Below are 25025 nucleotides of genomic sequence, written 5' to 3'. Positions count from 1 at the left end.
AGCAGGGCTCTGCTTACCAGCCACACAGCGGAGTGGTGATCACAGCCTCATATAATGTTTGTTATACTTTTTAACTTTCCTAGTCTAAAGGAGAAATAGTTCAACATGTTTTAATTGACATTTCTCTAATTATGAGTTACTCTGAACATTTTTAACATATCTAAAGGTCTTTTTTATATGTTTTAAATAAGCTGATTAATCAAGATCCTTCTCCACTTGGGTTTTTAGTTCTGTCCCTCAATTTCTAAGAATTCCTGGCTGTTACCCCTGTATGGTGCTGCTATCCCTGTGTGGGGCTGTCACCCCTGGGTGGGGCTGTTCCCTGCGTGGGGCTGTCACCACTGAGTGGGGCTGTTACCACTGCATGGGGCTGTCACCCATGGGTGGGGCTGTTCCCCTGCGTGGGGCCGTCACCCCTGCATGGGGCTGTCACAGGCTGTCACCCCTGGGTGGGGCTGTTCCCTGCATGGGGCTGTCACCCCTGGGTGGGGCTGCTACCCCTGGGTGGGGCTATTTCCCTTTGTGGGGCTGTTCTCCTGTGTGGGACTGTCATCCCTGGGTGGGACTGTTCCCTGTGTGGGGCTGTCACTCCTGGATGTGGTGTTCCCCTGCGTGGGGCTAGCACCCCTGTGTGGGGCTGTTCCTCTGCGTGGGGCTGTCACCCTTGGGTGGGGCTGTTCCCCTGGGTGGGGCTGCTACCCCTGCGTGGGACTGTCATCCCTGGATGGGTCTGTCACCCCTGGGTGGGGCTGTTTCCCTGTGCGGGGCATGTTTTATTCCAGTTTCTCAGTGTTCTTTGACACTGGTTATCCATTTTCTTCCATGCAAAATGTTGTTTTAATTTTTATATAATCCTATTAATGTTTTCTTTTGTTGCCCCTGGGTAGAGTCATGGTTAGAAAGCCATTCCTACACTAAAGGTAAAAAGTAACTTATTCGTGTCTTCTCTTCTTATATGATTTAATTTTTCACTTAGATCTCAATTTGGAGTTTGTTCTTGCGTATGGTGGAAAAGTATAGATTTGGTTTTTAGCTTTTTCCAAATAGCTATCCAGATGTTCTTTCACAATTTATTTAAAAAGCCCACACTTTGGGCAGCGCCTGTGGCTAAAAGGAGTAAGGCGCTGGCCCCATATGCCGGAGGTGGCGGGTTCAAACCCAGCCCCAGCCAAAAACTGCAAAAAATAAAAAAATAATAATAATAAAAATAAAAATAAATTTAAAAAAAAGCCCACACTGGATCTTTATCATGCACTAAACTCCCGTGTACTTGGGGGTCTACTTTTGGACTTTCTAATCTGTTCCACTGGTCTGTCTCTGTCTGTACACCAATATCACTCTGTTCAAATGGTAGAGGATTTACACTACATTTTAACATCTATTAGGGCAAGTCCATCTTTTATGTTTTTCTGGTTATTCTTGCACGTTTGTTTTTCCATATGAAGTTTAGTATTACCTTGTGTTAATATAACAGCTTGTTGAAATGTTAGTGGAATTGCTTTAAACTTATAATTGGCATCGGGCAGTGCCTGTGGCTCAGTGAGTAGGGCACTGGCCCCATATACCGAGGTTGGCGGGTTTGAACCCAGCCCCAGACAAACTACAACAAAAAAATAGCCGGGCATTGTGGCGGGTACCTATAGTCCCAGCTACTTGGGAGGCTGAGGCAAGAGAATCGCCTAAGCCCAAGAGCTGAAGGTTGCTGTGAGCTGTGATGCCACGGCCCTCTACCGAGGGTGACTAAGTGAGACTCTGTCTCTCTCTAAAAAAAATTATAATTGGCATCTTGATAACATGGAGTGTTCCTGTGGAAGAACAAAGACACCTTCAGTTTAGAAGGCATATGCAGAATTATCTAGGCATATAATTACACCACCTTGGAAGATGGCAGGCATAAATATGTCAATGAATATTTGCCTAAATACTTGTATTAAAGCTCTTTCTATAATGAAAAACATTCTTCAACTCAGTGCCATCTGCAAGTATTTATTTTGCAATTAGTCTACGGTTAGCATAAATTAAATCTGTGAAAGGTTTAGCTTTAAAGTCTGATAAGGGAAACAACGTCACAGGCAATATATCTAATAGCATTACCAAACCCAGTGCCCTCTGCCAAAATGTTGAGAAGAGATGGTGAGTGCACAGAGGTACATAAAGGGAACTGGCTAACTTGGGATCAACTGCTGTGTTTTGCACAGAATAAAAATGAAGAAATGCTTATAAACTATACTGGTAAACAGTATAAAATTCAACTCCACACACAAGAAGACAGACATTTTAATTAGTCTTCCTGTTTATACCTCCCATCTATTAGGGTGGCCTCTGATACTCTGCTCCTTTTTACTTCTTATTAATAACTTATAAACTTCACAGATGTAGTAAACTAAACACTCTGATGCTCTATGAATCCAGAGTGCAGTGGAGGGAATGGAGGACTCCCATTACCTTCCATTCTGCTGTGGCTGGAGAATATCCAGCAGAAGTTGCTTGACTTCACTGGGTGACAGCTGATACAAGTCCGTGGCTGGCTGGTCCCTACCCCGGGTCCGCAGCTCATACTCCATAGCATGGATGATCCATCTGAAACAAAACAGGGGAAACAGAATTGATGACTCTCGAAATAAAATCACCTTGCACATCTTAACAGCACTGACCAACCAAAGGGGAATAAAGAAAGAGCCATTTGAATTTCCTGTACTGTGCATGTAATTACTTCCATCAAGATTGTGTGACAAAATTAGACTCTTAAAAATGAGGCCCACTCTTGCACAGGTGGTAAGGCTGCAAAACATAAAAACAGGCAAGTACTTAGGTTCTCATCAAGTGAGAGCCTTCCAATGCAGTATCATAGTATTCTGCATACAAATAGCGGCCACACTGTACTGTCTTAATACTAGATACATGCCAAAAAAAAGGGGAGGGGGACACAAACACGCCTTTCAAAAATGGTCTGAGAGATGCTATTATGTAAATACTCCTCTCCCAGGAATGACACAAATCTTTTATCAATTGTCTTTACTTTGTAGTCATTCCTTAGGAGCCAAAATATTTCATTATTTTATGTGTAAGTAATTTTAGTTTTCAAGAAGCTTTTTTTTTTTTTGAGACAGAGTCTCATTTTGTCACCCTCAGTAGAGTGCTATGGGGGGTCACAGCTCACAGCAACCTCAAACTCTTGGGCTTAAGCAATTCTCTTGCCTCAGACTCCCAAGTAGCTGGGATTACAGGTGCCCTCCACAACGCCCGGCTATATTTGTTGTTGTTGTTGTTGCAGTTGTCATTGTTGTTTAGCTGGCCTGGGCCGGGTTTGAACCCGCCATCCTCAGTGTATATGGCCAGCGCCATAACCACTGTGCTATGGGGCACTGAGGCTTTCGAGAAGCTTTTAGAAAGCATTTTCACAGTTTTATCTTTCATTTACTGTATAACCAGGGAAGAGCTCAGATAAAGTAGTTACGAAAAGAAAACAAAACAAAAAAACTATGGAAGTAATACTGTATCTTAGGGAACCAGAACTCTACACACCACTAGGAAAGCCAAGGAATTGCTTGCACCCCTCAGACTCCCTTGCGTCATCCTTACATCCTTGGTGAACTCTGAACAACAGAGATGGTGTGATGCAGTGTCAGGAAAGATTCTGCTGTCACTCACCCATGCTGCCTTCCTCCCCCAAGGGAGGCTGTGTCACCACCAGCCTATGGAGGGAAACATCTAGAATAAGATCTAAAAGGGCTAAGTCACTGTACCAGATATATCATTACCTTTCTCTTGATACACTTTTCTGAAAGACAACTCACAAGGCTATTGTAGGTTCAGAGATGAAAAAGTTAAGTTAGATGTATTCAAAGATTAAATTCTTTCTTTCTGCCAAGACTGGTTTGTAAAACATCAGGGACATACCCTCATGGGATGACTAATGTCTTTCAGTGGAAAAGGTAAGAAAAAATGCTAATCCTTCCCAGTTGAGCCAGAGGTGGTATCGACCAGGCAAATCTCCCTTCCAGCTAGGCCAGGCCAAGGCCCACAGTCTCCACTGCCCAGGGCTAAGACAACTCCCAGCTCTTCCTATTTTCTCCCCTATTCTTTTGTTGTTGCCATTTCTTAAAGTTAAGAATTTAACTAGTCTAGCTGTCCCCTGCAGAGTATGTGCTGCAAAACACTGAGATAAATTATAGAGGAATAAGAGATACACAAAGGTAGAGTGGAAGTTTTTAAAGAAATCATTACCATTATTGACAAAACTATGCAACAAATACTTTATAGTTGTTCCTTGATAAGAGCAATAAAGATAATGAAGTATTTACGAACAACAAAGATTTCAGGGTTTCTTGACAACACAAGGTTTGACAATTAAATTTGGAAACTCATCTTAGAAAAAGTGAGTGCTACACACTCATTGATGAACATCACAACAGTCACTTTTGAAGTACTCCCCTTGAGAAGCTATGCATTGATGGTAGCACATAGTCCATCCTTCAAAATAATTGTTTTTTTAATTGATGGGGATTCATTGAGGGTACAAAGAGTTAGGTCACATTGACTGTATTTGTTAGATAAAGTCCCTCTTGTAATTTTGTCCTGCCATACACTGTAATACCCCATCCCCCTCCCTCCTCTCTTCTCCTTGCTCCCTCATTCCCCTTCCCTCCACCTTGTATTAGCTTATCTGCTGCCTTCACATTATAATTGAGTACACTGGATTCTTGCTTCTCCATTCTTGTGATGCTTTATAAGAAAAATGTGTTCCACCTCCATCCAGGTTAGTATGAAAGATAGTATTCCATGTATACACATACCACAGCTTGTTAATGCATTCCTGAGTCTGCCCACTCTTCCAAGCTTTCCACTCAACATGTACTGTCCCCAACATCTGAAAACTCCTGAAAGGCTTCCTCCTGTCTAGGACCTCTGTGGAGGCTCAGCCAATCACAGCCGGTCATGATCACTTGTCTAATTCATCACATTTCCACTGCTCCAGATCATATGCTGTATCCAGCTTACCATCTCCTCGCTATGCTCCCTGAGTGCTCCCTCTCTGGGTAATATCCCCATGCCACGTATGGCTGGGTTCTCCCTTTTTACCCAGTCCTTTTAGGAGAGCTCAGCTGAATGATCCTTCTGGTCCACCATCTTGTTCCCTTCAAAATAATTTTGGAACTCTTTCTCTGGAATGGCCATCAGAGCTGTTGTCCTACTATCCTTGGTGTCCTGAATGCCACGAGAATATCTTCCCCTCAGTATTTCCTTTATCATTAGGTAAAGAAAAAAGTAATTGGGGCAGCACCTGTGGCTCCAGGAGTAGGGTAGGGCGCCAGCCCCATATACCGGTGGTGGTGGGTTCAAACCTAGCCCTGGCCAAAAACTGCAAAAAAAAAAAAAAAAAAAAAAAAAAAAGAAAAGAAAAGAAAAGAAAAAGTAATTGGGGACAAGACCAGGTGACTAGGGAGGGTGTTCCAATACAGTTAGTTGTTTGCTGGCTAAAAACTCCTTCACAGACAGTGCTGTGTGAGCTGGCACACTGTTGTGATGCAAAAGTTATGAGTTGTTGGTTGAGATTTCCAGCTAAGAAACTAATTCTTTACCAATGTTTACTTGGTCTGATATGCTTCTCACAGTCAACTGATGATTTTGATGCAATATTTAATTAATTTTTGCAATATTTTTGACAATTCTGCTCTTAATTGGCTTCACTGATGACACTTTCTCTCCTCTCAGAAAAACATTTAATCCATTTGTACACTACCATTTTCTTCCTGGCATTATCCCCATAAACTTGATTAACATGTCCCTGATTTCACTTGCACTCTAGCTAAGTTTAATAAAAAATTTATAAATGTTTATCCATTGCTCTAATTCAACCTCTGATATTCTCACAATGGCACACAAAAACACACAACAACAATGAATGCCACTCAGCAAAACACTGTCACATTCTGACACAAACATAGCTCACAGATATAACAGTGTTATGAAACCTTACTGAGTTGTTTGTATAGTGCCGACCACATATGCGCATGGTGGTGAATTCATGAATTTAATTGTCAGACCTTGTATATAAATAACAACAAAGCATGTAACAGAATTAAGATTTACCATTTGTATATCTCTAATAAGCTGAAGAGAAAAACTAAACTAAACCAATGTTACCAGCCAAGACTAGGATTTCTTTACTTGGTCATCCTAATTATCATTGACTGCATTCAACTAAACTGTTATACAAGCATAAAAATAACAAAAACAATTATTTTGGATGCTTTGATGCTGCCATTTATGGAATTAGTTATTACAACTAATACTACAGCTATTATTTCAATTGCAATAAACTATTCAGTGGACCTCTTTTTTAAATAAAGAAATTCTATTTTTATAAAATAGAATCATCTTCTATTATTTAATTTATTTGATTCTATTTTATTTATTTAGATTTAAATTCACATGTGAGGCAGCCTAGAATAATGGAAGGAACTCTGTGAGAAATGTAAAGTCTTCCCTTTTGGTCTCCTCAACAAGTCAATGGAATGAAAGGTGGGGACAGGAGGAACTGTTCTGGAATTCAAATGACTTAAGAGCACAACCATGGATGTCATGGGTGGGTCTTACTGCAGATCTGACTCAAAAACAGACCAACTGTAAAACATAATTTTGAGGGACATCAGAGAAATCTGAATAAGAACTGGGTATTTGTTGAAATTAAGCAATTATTGCTAATTTTGTTGGGTGTGATTATGGTAATGTGATTATGAATGTCCATTTTTAGAAATACAAATATACTCACTAAAACATTCAAGGGTATAAGTCAAGTGTCTAGGATTGCTTTATAAAATACTACAGAAAAAAAAGATAAAACAAATACAGCAAATGTAAATAACAACAACTGCTTGTGAGGAATTTACCAAATAATTCTGTTACTATACATTTAAAATTGGCAAGTTATTTTTCAAAGGGGAATATTACTATTATCTGTCAAACTTAGTTCATAAAATTATTTTGAGGAACAAATAAAACAATATATAAGCTTTTGCAATTCTAAAAAGTCATAAAAATGTCAGACAACTGTTCTGTGACTTTGGCACACAAAAACGATGTGACTTTGCAAAGTCAGCTCAGAGGAAACTTTTTTTTTTTCCTTTTTATTATTGGGGATTCATTGAGGGTACAATAAGCCAGGTTACATTGATTGCAATTGTTAGGCAAAGTCCCTCTTGCAACAGAGGAAACTTTTACTTTAAGTCTTAGGAGTTACTTAAGCAAATGCCACATTCAATTAAATTAAAGAGGTATTTTCTTCTAAAATAAATATTATTTTATTTTGAAAAGGCTTACTTTTTAAGGTCCTCCAATAACTTGGGTTAGTAAAAGTAAACATAATCTATCACATTTATCTTTCAAAACCCCTAGTACCAGACACAAGGATAGCAGGAGACCTAAAAGTTTCCCTTGGGCTTCTTCCTTCTATTTACAAAATCTCAGCAGTTCTGCGAGCAAATTATAGAAAACATTATACTCAACAATCACTAAAGGAAAAGATCCCTGTTTTTCATTCAATGGAGCACAAATGAATATGTCATATTATTAACATATTGTTTCACTTAAAAATATTGTCCACACTAATATTTTTCCATCTTGGAATTCTTCAAAAGACTGAAACAAAAATAGTAAAACAGCCTTAGACATAAACTAAGAAAATCAAGGGCATTTCTTCTGTTTTTTAGGACTACTAATCAAGACAGATATCCCATTCCCACTGACAAGACCACAAAGCTGATTTGACATTTTCAGTGTAAAAGCACTTACATGCGAAAGAAGGAAAGCAAATGTGGAAAGTTGAAAGAATAAACATTACACATGGACCAAATCTTTGTAAATTCAGGCCTTACTACAGATCCAGAGACATGCTCTACTTGCCAATAACCAATGGCAAACTGACAGTTATACCTGACGGATCAAATCAACCTTCATATGTATCAGGGTTTGACTTGAGGACAATGAATTCCTTAGGAATACTGAAAAAATGCAAAGGGACAGATTAGTCTTCCTCTACAGTCTTGGAAATAAGCTTATTCTTCTAAAAACTCTCGTTTTGAGGTTAGTAGGGATACTGTGTGTATAATGGCATTTTTCTTTCTAATATGCCCCAATCAAAGAATGAAATAAAGTATACAGAAATCTAACACCACCAGAAAGGCTAACATTTTCTGGGAAAAAAAATCCATAAACATTGCACTGCTCCTTGGTAAGAAATAATGTTTTAATGACCATTTTGAAATTATTTCAAGATAATAAGGATTAGCTAAATTTGCTACTAAACAAGGGAATGAAGGATTCTCTGCGCAAACATTTTACTAAACCATGTGCTGTGAACTGAACTGTATTCTCCTCTTTCCCCTCAATTCATCTGCTGAAGCCCTAACCCCAATGTGATGGGGGTCTTTAGAAGTAATTAGGTTTAGATGAGGTCAGGAAGGCGGGACGCTTATGATGGAATTAGCACCACAGACACCAGAAAGTTCTCTCTTTCTCTCCCATGTGAGGACACGGAGAAAGCAGCTGAGGAGAGAGCCCTCACCAGAAACTGAACTAGCTGGCGCCTTGTGGCTGGGACTTCCAGCATCCAGACTGTGAGAAAATGAATTTCTGCTGTTTAAGCCGCCCCCATCTAGGGTATTTTTTTACGGCAGCCCAAATTGACAGACCATATAACAGAAGACAGGAAAGGGGAAGAAGAGAGTTTTCTGCTTGACTGATATTAACATGGACAGGGTGACGATTTGATGAGGCAAACTGAGCTTCCTGTCTGGGGACTGAAGAACACTGACTCAGCCTACCCCAATCCAGTCATGATAGGATAGAGGCTGGAGAGCTCCACCAGCTCACTTCCTTACCTCATATCAAATGTCAAAAGCAAAGACCTTCGAATGAGTACCAGGAACATGCTAATGAACTCGAGGTTTTAATTGTCTTCTCTGTGCTGCAGGAGCAATGTCATAGCCTGGTGCCAGTGATACCAGTGGCCTTCTGTGAGCACAAGACCTATGATCCACAGATGCAGTTTGGTGCATCACAGGACAAGATGCGTCTGGATCATAATTCCTACAGAAGCTGTCCTGGCAGTATGCAAAGCAGAGATGAGAAAGGCTGGACGGCACACATCCTCCAGGGCGTCTCCCACTGCAGCCTGACTGACAGGCCTGCAGTAGAAAGCAGCTGACTGGAGGGCTTCACAGTAATGTGCCTGTCAGGAACTTGATCTATCTCAACAGAGAAGCTGGAACACAAATCAATAATGAGACAGCAAATCAAATCATTATCAGACTAGAAAGCCATTCTTGTGAGCAGGTTAATTTTCTTCACTGGAGTGCCTGATAGCAGTAAAGTTGAAGAAATTGTATTAGAGGATCAACCTTGGGGGAAAAAAAGAAACATGGTGCTATTGATTTAAAATCAAGTGAGGCAATGGGTGACGTACATAAATATATTTTTAAAAAGCCTGAAGGAGAGAGGTTAACTGAGAGAGAGAGGTTAACTCAGGGAGAGAGATTAACTCAGGGAGAGAGGTTAACTGAGAAAGAGAGATTAACTCAGGGAGAGAGGTTAACTGAGAAAGAGAGGTTAACTCAAGGAGAGAGGTTAACTGAGAAAGAGAGGTTAACTCAGGGAGAGAGGTTAACTGAGAAAGAGAGGTTAACTCAGGGAGAGAGGTTAACTGAGAAAGAGAGGTTAACTCAGGGAGAGAGGTTAACTGAGAAAGAGAGGTTAACTCAAGGAGAGAGGTTAACTGAGAAAGAGAGGTTAATTTAGGGAGAGAGGTTAACCGAAAGAGAGAAGTTACCTCAGGGAGAGAGAGGTTACCTCAGGGAGAGAGGTTACTTCAGGGAGAGAGGTTAACTCAGGGAGAGAGGTTAACTCAGGGAGAGAGAGGTTACCTCAGGGAGAGAGGTTAACCGAAAGAGAGAAGTTACCTCAGGGAGAGAGAGGTTACCTCAGGGAGAGAGGTTACTTCAGGGAGAGAGGTTAACTCAGGGAGAGAGAGGTTACCTCAGGGAGAAAGGTTACCTCAGGGAGAGAGGTTAACTCAGAGACAGAGGTTAACTCAGGGAGAGAGAGGTTACCTCAGGGAGAGAGGTTACTTCAGGGAGAGAGGTTAACTCAGGGAGAGAGAGGTTACCTCAGGGAGAAAGGTTACCTCAGGGAGAAAGGTTACCTCAGGGAGAGAGGTTAACTCAGAGACAGAGGTTAACTCAGGGAGAGAGAGGTTACCTCAGGGAGAGAAGTTAACTCAGGGAGAGAGGGGTTACTTCAGGGAGAGAGGTTAACTCAGGGAGAGAGGGGTTACTTCAGGGAGAGAGGTTAACTCAGGGAGAGAGGGGTTACTTCAGGGAGAGAGGTTAACTGAGAAAGAGAGGTTAACTCAGGGAGAGAGGGAGGTTAACCAAGAGAGAACAGTATACGCAGTACAGGGGAATTCCGGGTAAGACGTACTTCTTATGTCCGTTTGGCCCTGTGAATGTTGGCATTCCAAGAAGAAAATGGTTTCAAAATCTGACTGAGCAATCTCTTTAATCATAATTAACATTTAAAAGAGAGAGGAAACAGTAACAGGCCAGATAAGAATGAGTCTCAGCAGAGCCGTGGCTCACACCAGTAATCCCAGCACTCTGTGATACCCAGGCAGGAGTATCACCTGAGCTCGGGAGTTTCAGACCAGCCTGAGCAAGAGTGAGACCTCATCTTTACTAAAAATAGAAAAACTAGCTGGGGTGTTGTGTTGGGCACCTGTAGTCCCATCAGGAGGCTGAGGCAGGAGGAAGCTTGAGCCCAAGAGTTTGAGGTTGCTGTGAGCTGTGACACAACACTGTACCCAGGGCGACAGAGTGAGATTCTGCCTCAAAAAAAATAAATGAATAAATGAAAAGAATGAGTCTGAAATGCTTTTTCATCCCATAATGGAGTAAAAAAAAAAAAAAAAGAATGAATGCCATAAATTTCTTCCCATTTTTCTTTTAAAGTCGTGCTGTAACCACTACAAGACACAAAGGACTAACTCAGAAGCTGTTATGTGTTCAACAACTTCTAAGAAACTTGACATTCAAAGACCCTATAAATGAATAATTTGATCACCAATTTTAAGCAAACTAAAAACCTTCCAGGGACTAATTCAAGGTAAATTTTTTTTATTAAATCATAACTGTGACCATTAATGCATTTATGGGGTACACTGTGCTGATTTTATACACAACTTGGAATGCTTACATCAAACTGGTTAACATAGCCTTTATCTCATTTACTTGCTGTGTTAAGACATATATACTCTACTCTTAATATTTGACATGTACCCTTGCCTTATGCACAGACACATGAAAACATGCTCATCATCTTTAATCATCAGAGAAATGCAAATCAAAAAAACTTTGAGATACCATCTAACTCCAGTAAGAGTAACCCACATAACAAAATCCCAAAACTATAGATGTTGGCATGGATGTGGAAAGAAGGGAACACTTCTATTCTGCTGGTGGGAATGCAAGCTAATATGTTCCTTTTGGAAAGCAGTTTGGAGAACACTTAGGGAACTAAAAGTAGACCTGCTATTCGATCCTGCAATTCCTTTACTAGGTACGTATCAAGGCAAATTTTGAAAAGAAATATACTGACTTTGTATTTGCTGCTGCCAACAAACATGCAAGGGGCCCATTCACTTAAAGGAGCCGAGGCCTTAGAAAAATTAATTAGGGATGAAGGGGCAGTAAAAACATACAAAACACAGAGAAGTATCTTCTTCTTCAGAGGGGCACTATCACAAGCCCCAGACAGATAATTATAATTCCTGCAGCTGCCTGACACCCTTGTGCAGAAATAGCATTCTAAACCCTTGCTGCTAATGTAGAGGAAGAACACTGCAGGTCACAAGGGTAAAGGGACTTTTGGAACACTGCTTGTCACAGGTTTCAGGAGGCCCTCTCAGGTGATGGAGAGGTGACACCATGTCACATGGCAGGAGAGACTCCCAAAGAAGTTCCGAGTCAGGGTTTCTATATGAAGTGCTTTCGAAAATTCCACTAGGCTCTAAAGGAAAACCAACCATGGCTGAAAAGGTCACCTCCTCCAGTGAATGTCTCTGTGGGAGCACAGGGCCTTTGCAAACCTTGGACCAGAAGACAGGACTGAGCATGTGTGTTTATTGGGGTTTGTGTGCCTGGGGGAGGTGTCCTACTATGGATTCTTGAGATTTGTGGTATGTAAAAAGGACTCCCCAGAGATACCTGCTCTCCAAAAGCCATAAGTAAAAGAGAAGACCTCAAATTATCAAATGTCACAGCAATAATTTTGAAGCTTTACCATTTATTTGTAAGCATCTTCACATCCCTTACCCAGACTCACAACACAAGGAGAAAGCCACAGCAGGGACAGCTTAACAGTTTTACAGACCAGGGAGCTGGAATTGGATGAGGGAGCGTGAGCTTTGGAGTCATTCATGCTGGTTTCAAATCCTGGTTCTTGGTTCCACGACCTTGGGCAAGTTACTGTGCAGAATTTCCAAGTGCTTATCTATAAATGCACAGGGTTTTTGTGAAGATTATGTAAGCTACCTGGAATACTGGAGTGCAGTAACATTAGATCTCTTCCTCGGAGGATAAGAAAGGACAATTCATTTGCCCAAGACGGTCACTTAAGTTTGTGGAAGAAATGGAAATAAAATTCATATCTTTCTACTTATAACCTCATATTGGTGATTTCCAGAGAGCTGAATTAGGTGACAGGGGTGGCTTTGCCTTAGGAGAGCTGGAAAATTTTCCTTAGAGGAATTAAATGGCAACTCTCTCCCCTTATCTCATTTTCTTTTCCTTGGCTGAACCAAATAAACACCACCGTGGTCCCTGCGTGTGCTCATTAACAACGTGTTAGACTGGCTGCGAGCTTGGGACACAGGCATCCACCAGGTAGCTACATAGAAGACTCATCTTCAGGAAAATCTTGCTTCCTCTGTAAATACTGATCTTGAAAATACAACAAACAATTTTAAACTGTTCGTACACTTTGTTTCTTAAGCCAATTTTGATCCCACAGTAGGCAGGTAGATCTATATTTTAAAAAGTTGGTTTTGGTGTGGTCAATATGATGAAACTCTCCATTTGTCAGAGGTGGCCTGTAACATTACAAGGGAATGAAAAGCTTGTTCTAAACCTCCCAACTTTTCACAGCATCTTAATAATCTTTGTATTGTACAAGGGGCCAACTTAGAATCATCCTTATTTCCTTGGCTCTGTGATTAATAATGGTGTAAAGGCTCATCTATTAGGCTTGTTAACTTGTAGCTATTCAAGTTCCTTGGTTTGCCTTACACTGTAAAATGCCTAACACTGCTGATCCTAGATTGGAGGGAGACAGACAAAAGACAAAAATCATCTGGAATCTGCGGCATAACAGTTGCTATGTGAATACTGGACTGTAACCCAGTTCCTAAGTCAAAAGAGACCATAAAGGTCATAAGGTTCTAGAAATAGACATGACAGCCTGTTTCTGTGAGGCGATGGCAATGTGTACAGGGGAGAACCATGCTGAAAGGAGTTCAGACTGAAGAGCAAGGAGTCAGGAAGACCTGGGCGTAAGTCCCCTTATTTCCACTCAGAGTGGGGAAGACCTGGGTGTAGTCCCTTTATTTCCACTTACGGTTTAAGAAGCCATCTATGCCCTCTGGGTCGTAGTGCCTATGTCGAAGTTGTTGTAGGGATTAAATTAGACAATGTATGTAAAGAAGTTTTTACACATTGCCTAGCATATAAACAGATGTTCAATAAATGACATCTGTTGATGATGCAGCAGGAGGAGGAGGGTGGTTTACTAGAGCCATCTTTGAGTGCAATGACCACATGCTACTCACACTGTATCCTCTCAGCTCTTACTGTACTAAGGCAGCCTGCACTGTGCTCCGAGGGGATCCCATTAGTAAATGAATGGGGAGGTGTGCTGCGTCCCAATTGTCATCGACATACTGTGTACATGACTAGACTTTCACACAAAACAAGACCTTATTTAATTTGGTCATTTCCTGAAGGTTCTGACTTAAATCTTCTTTCACATTTAATTCCAATATCATGTGGCACAAACCAAGTGTATTTATCAAAATCAAGAGTCCTGTATTTCTCTAAGAGCACAGAGACACACAGACCCTTGTTTCTCCTGACTTCCCCATCACTAGCCCAAAGCAAATCACCTGACTCTGGTTATATCCTATACATTTATTAATTAAACAATAAGATGTTTACTGAGCGTCTTGAATGAGCTACACTGTGATGTAGACAGGAAGTAATATAAGATTGAGTCCCTGTCCTTGGCAGAAGTAAATTTCTTTTCTTTTCTTTCTTTCTTTCTTTTTTTTTTTTAATTAAATTATAGCTGTGTACATTAATGCAATCATGGGGTACAATGTGCTGGTTTTATGTACAATTTGAAATATTTTCATCAAACTGGTTAACATAGCCTTCACGGCATTTTCTTAGTTATTGTGTTAAGACATTTATATTCTACATTTAGTAAGTTTCACATGTACCCTTGTAAGATGCACCATAGATGTGGTCCCACCAATTACCCACCTTCCACCCATCCTCCCCCCAGAAGTAAATTTCTTAAATAAATCACTCCTCATTAAAAAATATTCAACTGGGGCGGCGCCTGTGGCTCAGTGAGTAGGGCGCCGGCCCCATATGCCGAGGGTGGCGGGTTCAAACCCAGCCCCGGCCAAACTGCAACCAAAAAATAGCCGGGCGTTGTGGCGGGCGCCTGTAGTCCCAGCTGCTCGGGAGGCTGAGGCAAGAGAATCGCTTTAGCCCAGGAGTTGGAGGTTGCTGTGAGCCGTGTGACGCCACAGCACTCTACCGAGGGCGGTAAAGTGAGACCCTGTCTCTACAAAAAAAAAAAAAATAAAAATAAAAATAAAAAAATATTCAACTGCTCCCCAACTGAAAGTGTCCCAGTGATGAGACCTGCATAAGAAGGAAATGGTCATAATGAGTTGGGCAGGATCATTATTAGTACAATGAGTGCATTTATAATGCCACAATTCCAGACTAAATTTTAGGATAGTAAATAATTAAGATTTCAAAGCAAATTTCTTCTGCTATTATTGTTTTTCTTTTCCTCATATTTTATTGAAGGAATGCTCCTGAGTCTCTACATTTCAAAATTATGCAATTGAGGCATTACCACTGCCCTCACACAGGTATGCCTGAGAAGATAAAAAAGTAGCAAGCCATCTTTAGTGTTTACAAAAAACACAAAGACAAAAAATGTTTGTAGAATGGCAGGTGGTGAACCTGGGTTATTTTTCGTCATGTTCCCTCTGGCCAACACAGTTGTGAGAAATGGCCGTAGGATGTTGAGCAACCCATGAAGAGTTTTTATGAGCAGTTTGGGCTAGAGGTTAATTAATTCCAATCTTATTCAACCTATTCACCTTACAGTTGAGATAACTGCTATCCTGGAAATTAGGATTATTCATTAATTCAATCTAACCATATTTACTGGTTCCTACTAAGCACCAAGGACTGCTACAGACTGAGTTGGGTGACTTGTTTAGGGTCACACAGCTAATGAATGGTGATCAGGTGAACAAGAACTTCTGTCATTCCATTTGGCAGACTTTCCACCCAATCACTCTCTACCCACTTTTCAGATTACTCTCTCAACATGGTTTTGAAAATGTGTTTGATTAACTGTCTTTCTTTGGTCCTCTTTCTAAATGGTGGCTTCTTACATCTTCTGCTATTGTTAAACATGAAGTTATACGCTGTCTCCTGACATTTTTATTTTGGGTGACACACAGTTTAAGGAAAAAGCATAAGTTATTTCTCATGAAAGGCACTAATATAGAATAGAAGATAAGAACAGGAATAATAAGCTAAACACTCCACTAATAGAAGGACACTTCAGGTCAGATTTCAATTCAAGAAAAGGATTCCTCTGGGATTTGTGAGAAGACATAAACGAGCCCCCAGTGCTACATGAGCAGTAAAGGGAAAGCTCATGGAGACTGAAAATCTCAGCACTGTACAATCTTGGGGACTGCTTACCTTCCCTGGCAGGCTGTGACGCCTTTGCCAGGATGACTGTCACCAGGAGAAGCTCTCGCAACTTGAATATTTCTTACAAAGATTGTGCTTCCAAGAGGTTAGAATCCACACTTTTCATTCTGCCTCAGAGAAATACCTGAGTCTGTGGCAACAGGGCTCTTCCCACCACGTATGAGGGAATCACGATTCTGTTCATTCAGAGTCAACTCACATCAAAGACAAGCTCGGTTTCCCCAAAAGCCACCAGGAGGTTGGAGTTGAAATTTTAAAGTGAACCAAGAACACACAAATCAGGATACAATCCACAGTTCTTGTAATTCATTTGGAATACCTCTAAACCTTTGAAAGAAACAATTTTAAGGGGTGAAGATTCAGCCCCAGTTCTATGAAGCACAGTAATTTACTTTCAGTCAAAAGAAAGAGAATACAAAGAATGGGAAATTCACTTGAAAATGCCATAGTTGCTATAAGGCAAATCATTTAGAAAATAATAAGCTAAAATACAATTTTTAAGTTATACTGAAAAATATAACTTAGAAAGTGGAAATCTCTTAAAGAAGAGACCCAACACCAATGTGACATATACTCCTCAGATATTCCCCACACATCACTGCCCATTTATAGATAGGGTATGATTATTGTTCCTTTAGGAACAGAGGAATACATTTGTGATTTTTTCATTAATTTATCTTATACATTACAAACACCAGTATGCCAAATGTCATCTTGTTCACTGTAATGGCTGCATAGCATTTTACCATGTGGCTATGACAGAATTTATGCAAACTAATTCCTGCTGATGAATGCCTGGGTTTTCCCAGTGTTTCACTATTTTGAACAATGCTGACATGGAGACTGCTGTGAAACCCATCCTCATGTACTTGTATTACTGCAGATTCCCAGCATGGGAACTGACACATCAAGAGGGACATCAATGTTGCCAAATAAGCAATGAGATTTTTTACATGTAATTTTGAAGAAAAAAAGTGTAATCATTTTTCATAAAGTGCTTTATAGTCACACATAAAATTAAAACTAAGAAATGAATGAGAAATTAAGGCAACAATAAACAGAAAAGGAAAAAAGTAACCAAAAAGCATGGCAAACAGAAAACATAAAATAAAATGCAGGAATACATCAAAATGTAAAAGAAATACCACAAATATGAAATATATCTTTCTATGAAAGATAATATGCATATAGCTAACACTACCGTACTATACACTTAAAAATGGTTAAGATGATACATTTTACATGTACTTCTTATCAAAATAAAAATGGCAATTTCAGACTAAAAATAAATTCAGCATACATGCTGATTATAGAAATATATGTACATATACAATATACAGACAAAATTATAGAAGAATACTGAGCGTGAAGAGGTGGAAGACAGTACACCGTGCAGGCGTGGTGATACATTAGACAAAAGGTAACTCAACTGTTTGTTTCGATGCATGCTAATGGTATCCTGGTTGTGTTTAAAATGTCCTTATCTTCTAGGGATACACATTGAAGTATCTATAGATTAGATGATATGACAGTTCTGCCTGAAAGGATTGCGAGGGGTGTGGCTGGGACGGGTGTGGATGAGGGTGTAGGTGAAACGAGAGTGGCTCTGGCTGACACTCCCGAAGCTGCTGACAGCACCAGCACTAGGTCTCCATCGGGGTGTCCAACCTTTTTTCCTTCTGCTGCACCCTGGAAGACTAAGAGCTGTCTTGGGTCACACGTTAAATACAAAAACACTAACAAAAGTTGATGAGCAACAAATGGTCCATGCATACTTTTCATGATATCTGGCAGATACCACATATAAGCAAAACAGTCCTCAAATTATCTGCATACAGGGCTCTGGACCTCCCCCACTTAGATGTTTGAAACATTTTTCTTTTTCTTGCCCCAGACTAGAGTGTTGTGGCATCAGCCTAGTTCACAGCAACTCAAACTTCCGGGTTCAAGCCATAAAACTGCCTCAACCTCCCAAGAAGCTGGGACTACAGGTGCCCACCATAACTCCTGCCTAGTTTTTCATTTTTAGTAGAGATGGGGTCTAGCTCTTGCTCAGGCTGATCTTTAACTCCTGAGCTCAAGGGATCCTCCCAACTTGGCCTCCCAGAGTGCTGGGATTACAAACATGACCCACCAGATGTTTGAAATTTTTTAAAAAGTTGACACAAAGCTATATCAATAAAAGCTATAAAGTAACATGGACAAAACAAAGTTTTAAAATACTGGTATGTAAAATAAAACCAAAAAAATGCAAAAAGAAACTGATACACACACACAAAAAAAAGAAAGAAACTGACACATCCATAATTATAATGAAAACTTCTTAAGGCTTTTATCAATCAAGTAAGTATCAAGTAGAACAGAAAATCCAGTTAGATAGTTAGCAACAAATGGCCACTGCCATTTATTTCTCACATGCACACATATTTCCACTCATCAGAGAAAATATATTCTTTTCAAACACTTGAGGAACACCCTGCAAATTTGTTATGCTCAGGTATCATTTATAATTATCTTTTCAATTAGGGCATAGTCACATGATACTTGCACTATGAAAGATACATTTATCTAATTAGCTTGTCATAGGCTTTTAAGACCTATCTCATTTCATTTCAGTGTAAAACAGAGAGGCTGGCAGTAAAGTGAGGTGAGGCAGCCTCAGTCACCTATCCAAGGTCACCAGGATGATATACGGCAGTCAGCAAAGGGGCTCCGTCCTGTTACATGCCAAAGCCTGGTCAGTTCTCACTATACCAGGCTGTCTCATAACACTCTTCCTCAAGAAGACTCAAGGTCACAAGAGCCTTACATTTAATCTCTTCCTCCAAAAGAACCCTTATAATGTCAAAAATTAGAATTTGGTAGAAAATGGATGCAGAATATTCTTAAAAAGACTACGCTTTCATCTGAGTGTATCCACTTGACTCTCAGTTTTCCTGAAAGTTCTTCTTAAGGTTTATTCAGGAACTTGTGCAAGCATTGTGCATGATCCAGCTATTGAGTCTGATTTTACAGAGAACAGGGTTACAGTACTTGGCAGCTTGAGCATGAGGACTCTTTCACGCCACTGCCATTTACTTCTTCACACCATCAGGTGTGGCCTCCGTGGCTCAGGGGATATGCGTTTTCTAAATGCACATCAGACACCTGGAGCATCGCCTTGCTTGGAGAGGCCCAGACTCTGCTAGGGGATAACTCAAACTTAATTTCCTGTGTGCAAATGCAAAGTCCTCTACTCACCCGATGCGTATTTTCAGCATGCCCCTGAACAGCTCCGGGCTGTTGGAGATGATCCAGCCGATGTGGATGACCAGCTCCTGCTGGAGGACTGCCTCCCTCTCATCATGGATATTACACTTGTAATAGATGATGTTCTTAATCACACTTGGAGACAAAGGGTTAGAGATAACCTCTTCTTCATGGCCAAAGGCACCCAGAGTTACCTATGAGTGGCAGAATTTTATTGTAAAAATCTAGCTACTAAAAGATAAAAAACAAACAAAAAAAAAAAAAAACCAAGGCTCAGGATGACTGGCAGGCTGAAATTACTCTACACAAGCTAGGGAATTAGGTAGGATAACTTTCCTGCTATTTATTAAAATGGCTTTCATAGCACGACTCCCACTGGAATTTGTGATGGTTCAAAGTCTAGTCTAAGATATAAGGTCCCAGTCAGGGGAGTGGGGGTGAGTGGATAAAAGTAGGGAAGGACTATAAACAACAATTAAGATAAAATTATTCTGAATTACTTTAGTCCTGGAAACTCCCCAGAGAAACCAGAATACTCTGAATAGCTTTACTTTACTGCACAATCTACACAATTTTGTATCTGAGAGATACTTTTTGGTTTTTTATAGTTTCTCAGGCAGAACATTTTGCTCTTTAGCAATGTGGTAACCTTTTTAAAGGTGAGGTCCCTTAGTTCTTGTGCGGCCCTCACTTTTCCTGGCATGATGTGAGGCACCTAGTGAGGGTTAAACTACATGGGGAAGATCTCTCACTGCCGAGGAGAGTGTACAAGGCTGCCCGTGAGCGGGGAGAGCACGGAGCACAAGGGAGATGGCGCTGAAGCCGAAGGCGGCTGCAGCTGGCAAGAGAAGTTCTCTGGTTTCTCTGTCCGCTGGATCCCTCGAGTTCTGCTTCCTCAAGGGCTCTGCAGCCCATCCTACCTCTTCACTCCCCATTTCCTTCTCTTTTCTATGTGCCTAATGAAGTGGCAGGAAAAAGAACAGCATAGAAAAGGGCTTGTGTTTTCAGAAATGAGGGGAAAGAACGAACATGGGGTGAAAACTGAAAACTGCTGGCTTATTGGATCACAAGTGGCACCGAGCAGTTAGCATGAGTGTGGCTACTTTTATTAAAATGTCACCATGTAAAGAAGAAAACAAACAGAAGGTACATCCTTGCTTCTGAAATCTATGATGACTAAACCACTCTTTCCGTCCAGAGAGCTTGAGGTAGGTTTGAGTGTACTTTGCAGAAACAGTATCACTTGAGTTCCCAGGGCAGCTTTTCATAAATGTGCAAATGCAAACTCTGAATGCTCCATTTTCATTTCTTTTTTGTAAAAAGGTAAGATGCTGCCAATGAATGGACTTTGTGCACTTGGTCACAAAGCTGAGCTCCTGGCCTCCCAGGCTTACCCAGCTCTGTCCGTGATGAGCACCCTAGGAGACATGCTAGTCTGAAGGGCAATGGTTCAAGCACAGCCTCAGAACAGGCTCTGAAGCTTCCAGGATGTGGGAGCAGGGTCTCAGGCCCACAGGCTGCTGGCCCCCTCTAGATACTGTACAGAAAGGATGTGACCAACCCTAAACCACCTTTGCTCCTAGTGTCGGGTGCCAGTGACCTTGAAGGTCTCCAAAACCTTTTCAATTTTCATACACAGTAGAATTAACTGTATTTCAGAAACACAACAAAGGGGAGTCCAACCTTTTTTTTCTCTGCTGCATATTAGAAGAATAAGAATTGTCTTGGGCCAACATTAAATACACAAATATGAATGAAAGCTGATTTCATGAAATGTGCACATATTTCATGATGTGTATAGATAAGCAGAAAAAGTCCTTAGAAAATCAGCATGTGGCCTGTGGGTCACAGCTTGGACACCCCTGCCTGGGACATAAAATCCAAAGAAAAATAGCTTCCCAAAGCCTATTTAACTTTCTTTTAGAGGTAGCTTGGTCCAGGGCAAAAATATAAGACTCCATGGCTAGAGGTGAGAATTTTAGTGAGGAAAAGCACCAGGTAAGTTACTTCCTGTTTTTTGGTCTGTTTTTAGCTAATAAATAAGGATGAAAATTCTACTTCTCAACAATTTGGAGAAAGCAGAGAAAATAACATATATGAAAATGACTTAACCTTTTCTCTGGAGTTTATTATTAATTATTTTTAATTGTTTTTAAATATTACAGAAAAAATAGCTTATTTTTCATTTCAAAAGCTAGTGGTCAGGATAGAATAATTTGAATCTTAATGGATTAAGAGCCCTGAAATCTGAACAATGGGTTGATCCTATTAAAGCAAGTTAAAGTACTTCACCTTATGAAGGTTTATTATATCCCTACATCAACTACCAGGAAAACATAAGAAAGCACATATATTCCCAAAGAAGAGAAAGGAAAAAACCTGGGTTTTCACTCTTAATCAAAGAATGATTCAGCCATATAATTAAAACTTATAGAACACAAAACAGCCACATCCCACTGCACACGCCCACATGCACTAGCTCAGTTCAACCCACACCCACCGAGTGTCCAAGTCGGGCTCCACGCTGGGCACACTGGGACGCAAACTGAGCAAGACTCAGGCTCTGACCTCTGGGGGCTCACAGCCTACCACGAGGTGAGAGACGCACTTTCAGATGAGCTGGGATCCTGGGCAGACTGAGTGAAGTATCACAGCCCATCAGGAGAGCCCCCTGCTAACTGGAGACGGCCCTGTGAGGAGCTGGTGACTGGCCCCGGTGAATGGGGAGGGTCTAGGGAGCGGCCCTGGCATGCAGACCCCAGCCCGCCTGAACACCAGTGCCACTCTGCGGGGCAAGAGGGGAAAGCGCCCTTTGCTATTCACCTGCCCTTGTCTGTCCTGAACCTGTCTGGATGCTTCAGTAGTTACCATCCCATTCTCTACACCAGCATCTACACTAATCACAAGTTAACACAGGAGTTGGAAAATATAGTCTGAGGGGCAGTAGGAAAAAGGGATGACCATTTAATACTGTGCATCTCTCAGACTAGATTTTGCCTGGAGAAGGAGCCTTTTGTGGGGTGCCTGGGCCACTATTCTGTTGTGAAGGGCCTATAGCACTGAGGCCCCCCAGATGGGAAAGTAAGGATCTACCCAGAAAACATTGCAGCTGTGACTAAATAAGTATCTGAAAAGCAGAGACTTACCTGTTTGCCCTGCACTAAAACATTAGTAATGGATGGGGCGAGGCTGTCCACTACTTTAGTTAAAAGACTCGCTGCACGGCGCACAACCGACCTGGGGGCAAAGAAGAGAGCAGGCCAGATGTTCACAACACTAGAAGATGAAGAATCAATGGGGCCCTGACTGGGGAGCTTTAGAAATATACACAGTGGGTCTCCACCCAAGTGTCTGGAGGCAACACTGAGCCTACAGCTAAAATTTCCCAGACTGCAGGACCATTCAAAGGTAGAGAGGAAACCCTCATCCCCACCTCTGCTGCAAGGCTGTGCCACAGCGTTGTTGGTACCACTGTCAATTGAAAAAGAAAGAAAAGGGAGCCTCACTGGCCCTTTGATTGAGGAGGGGGATGTATGGGGAGAAAATGGGGGGGGGTTATTCTGATTTTGCATTAACAAATTCATTATTAAGGTTACATGTGACCCATTCTTATAACCACTTTAAATCATCTTTCTTTGGTGCCTAGAGAACCAAATTCTTGGATTAGAGAATTTACTCTGCACTGAATTTTAGAAAGTGCTACAATGAAATACCAGCACTCTTTTTTTCTTGATAAACCAGAATGTTGGGGGAGGAATCCACACGGCTATTTCTACATCACTGAGGAAGCTTCAGAATGTAGAGAACTGATCTTTGTAAGCTCGGCACAGGCAATGCTGAAGACAGTTTTTCCCTCAAAAGTAAAAATTCATGTGGAACTTCTATAAGCAGAAAATAAATAAAAATGTAGGTTTGATACTGGCTGTTTTATTTTGTATTTTAAGACGTCCATAGACACTGACCTATAAAATGCATTTATATTCCTTACTCTCAACATAGATGAACTAGAAGAAAATTAAGTCGATAACTGATAAAGTTAGTGGAACCAACACTTCCTACTTCTAAAGCAAATTTCACCCACACGCTGGAAGACAAAAAGACATGTTTAACCCTCAGAGTGCAAATAAGCCCACACGTTTCAAGCAGCTTGAGTTTCCAAATTCTGTGCATGTTACCTGTTTCCCATGTACCAGAAAAGTAGTAATGTGTGGGGCTATAGAGGAAGAAAATTTCTGGGAAAATGCAGCCCCGTAGCGCACCGCCAACCTGGGTGTGTCAGTAGAAAAGCCATAGAAGGGAAAATGAGTAAATAAAACTTCCAGGAATTTGTACTTTTAAATATAACAGTTCGCTAGTTAATGAATTATCTAAAATGCAAGTATAATAAATAAGGCAAGAACAGGTTTGTTTAGCCAAAAGTAAGCCTACAGACTACATTTGAAATTTACTGGCTAAAAAGCAACACGTTTTTAAAAAGCTTGCATGCGTTACTGTCTTGAGACTTTACAATGAAAATTTGAGAGATTTAACCATATGATTATTTCATTATTTCTTCTGGGCAGGAATGGTATATTTACCACAAAAATAGAGTTCATTTTGTCTAATACCCCTACTTTAGGGATTAGATGGAGGCTTACTGAGGTTAAGGGAGTATCTTACGATATTGCTTGAGACTCTTAAAAAAAATTAGGTAACAAGTCACTTAAAAACACACTTACTTTCAAAATCTTTTAGATTTTGTTAGTAAATCTGTTAGAATCATATCAGAATACAGAGGGCCATGCATTTAGGCTTTGCTATCCCATTGTGATTTTTTTTTTTTTAGTTTTTTTATTTTATTTTATTTTTTGGCTTTTCTTTTTATTTCGTTGCTTATTTTTTATTTCTTTACTTTTTTTTTTTAGTTGAAACAGGGTCCCACCCTATGCCCCTGAGCAGAGTGCAGTGGGCGTGGTAGCTCACCACAACCTCAGACTCGGTCTGCTGGCACCCCGCTGCCTCAGCCTCTGGAAGCTGGGCGCGGTGGCTCACGCCTGTAATCCCAGCACTGTGGGAGGCTGAGGAGGTAGAATTGCTTGAGCTCAGGAGTTCGAGACTTGCCTGAGCGACACTGAGACCCTGACTCATGAAAAAAATGGAAAAACCCATTATGAGTTTAAACAATTTTATCTAAACTTATTCACTTTTTAAAATGCTGGGAAAAGACTACCTATATATAACAAAGTAATTTTTTTTTCTTACGAAACAACTATAATCATTGTGATTCATTCAACTTAAGTGGTAAGAGAACAACCTTATATGTATATTATTTTTGCTTATACAGAAAAGGTTTCCTAAATACAAACTCGAGCCTCCACATCTTGCTGGGACAGAGGAGGTGCGAGCCTTTGGCATATCATTCCTAGACTCTTCTGGGGGAAGACATGCTACATCCTTAGAAAGAGTCACGATGCTGTAACCTCAGAGTTCAAAAGTAAAATTTAGAATGAAGAACCATCTTTAAGACTGGGCCATCATCTTTAAACCAAAATACATGATAACATAAAAATAAAACATAATGACAAGGACACTAATACAAACCAAAGTTTTTTGCTGCCAGCTCTTCTATAGACTCTCTCAATGTGATCAGAAACGGTACCTAGACATTGGATAATAGAGTCTTTGTTGAAGAAAGCTTTTAATTAAATGCATAACATT

The 25025-nt window shown here is 40.7% G+C and overlaps 1 protein-coding gene across 4 annotated transcripts in view; it reads right to left on the bottom strand.

Moving 5' to 3' along the window:
* Positions 1-25025, bottom strand: part of PHKB (phosphorylase kinase regulatory subunit beta) — a 247598-nt gene that overhangs the window by 14607 nt on the left and 207966 nt on the right. For 3 of the 4 annotated variants that reach the window (XM_053582095.1, XM_053582098.1, XM_053582097.1), the window contains 4 exons: positions 24909-24966; positions 22475-22565; positions 19320-19522; positions 2446-2580 (listed from right to left, as the gene is read on the bottom strand). In XM_053582095.1, the coding sequence (XP_053438070.1) occupies positions 2446-2580; positions 19320-19522; positions 22475-22565; positions 24909-24966 (487 nt within the window). Of the gene's footprint in view, positions 1-2445; positions 2581-19319; positions 19523-22474; positions 22566-23503; positions 23595-24908; positions 24967-25025 lie in introns of all 4 variants that reach the window. The other variant, XM_053582096.1, reaches the window with a different exon arrangement.

The sequence above is a fragment of the Nycticebus coucang genome, chromosome 2 (genome assembly GCF_027406575.1).
Source record: "Nycticebus coucang isolate mNycCou1 chromosome 2, mNycCou1.pri, whole genome shotgun sequence".
In the NCBI taxonomy this organism is placed as follows: domain Eukaryota; kingdom Metazoa; phylum Chordata; class Mammalia; order Primates; family Lorisidae; genus Nycticebus; species Nycticebus coucang.
The sequence above is the reverse complement of the archived record's forward strand: the minus strand, read 5'-3'. Positions and strand labels throughout refer to the sequence as shown.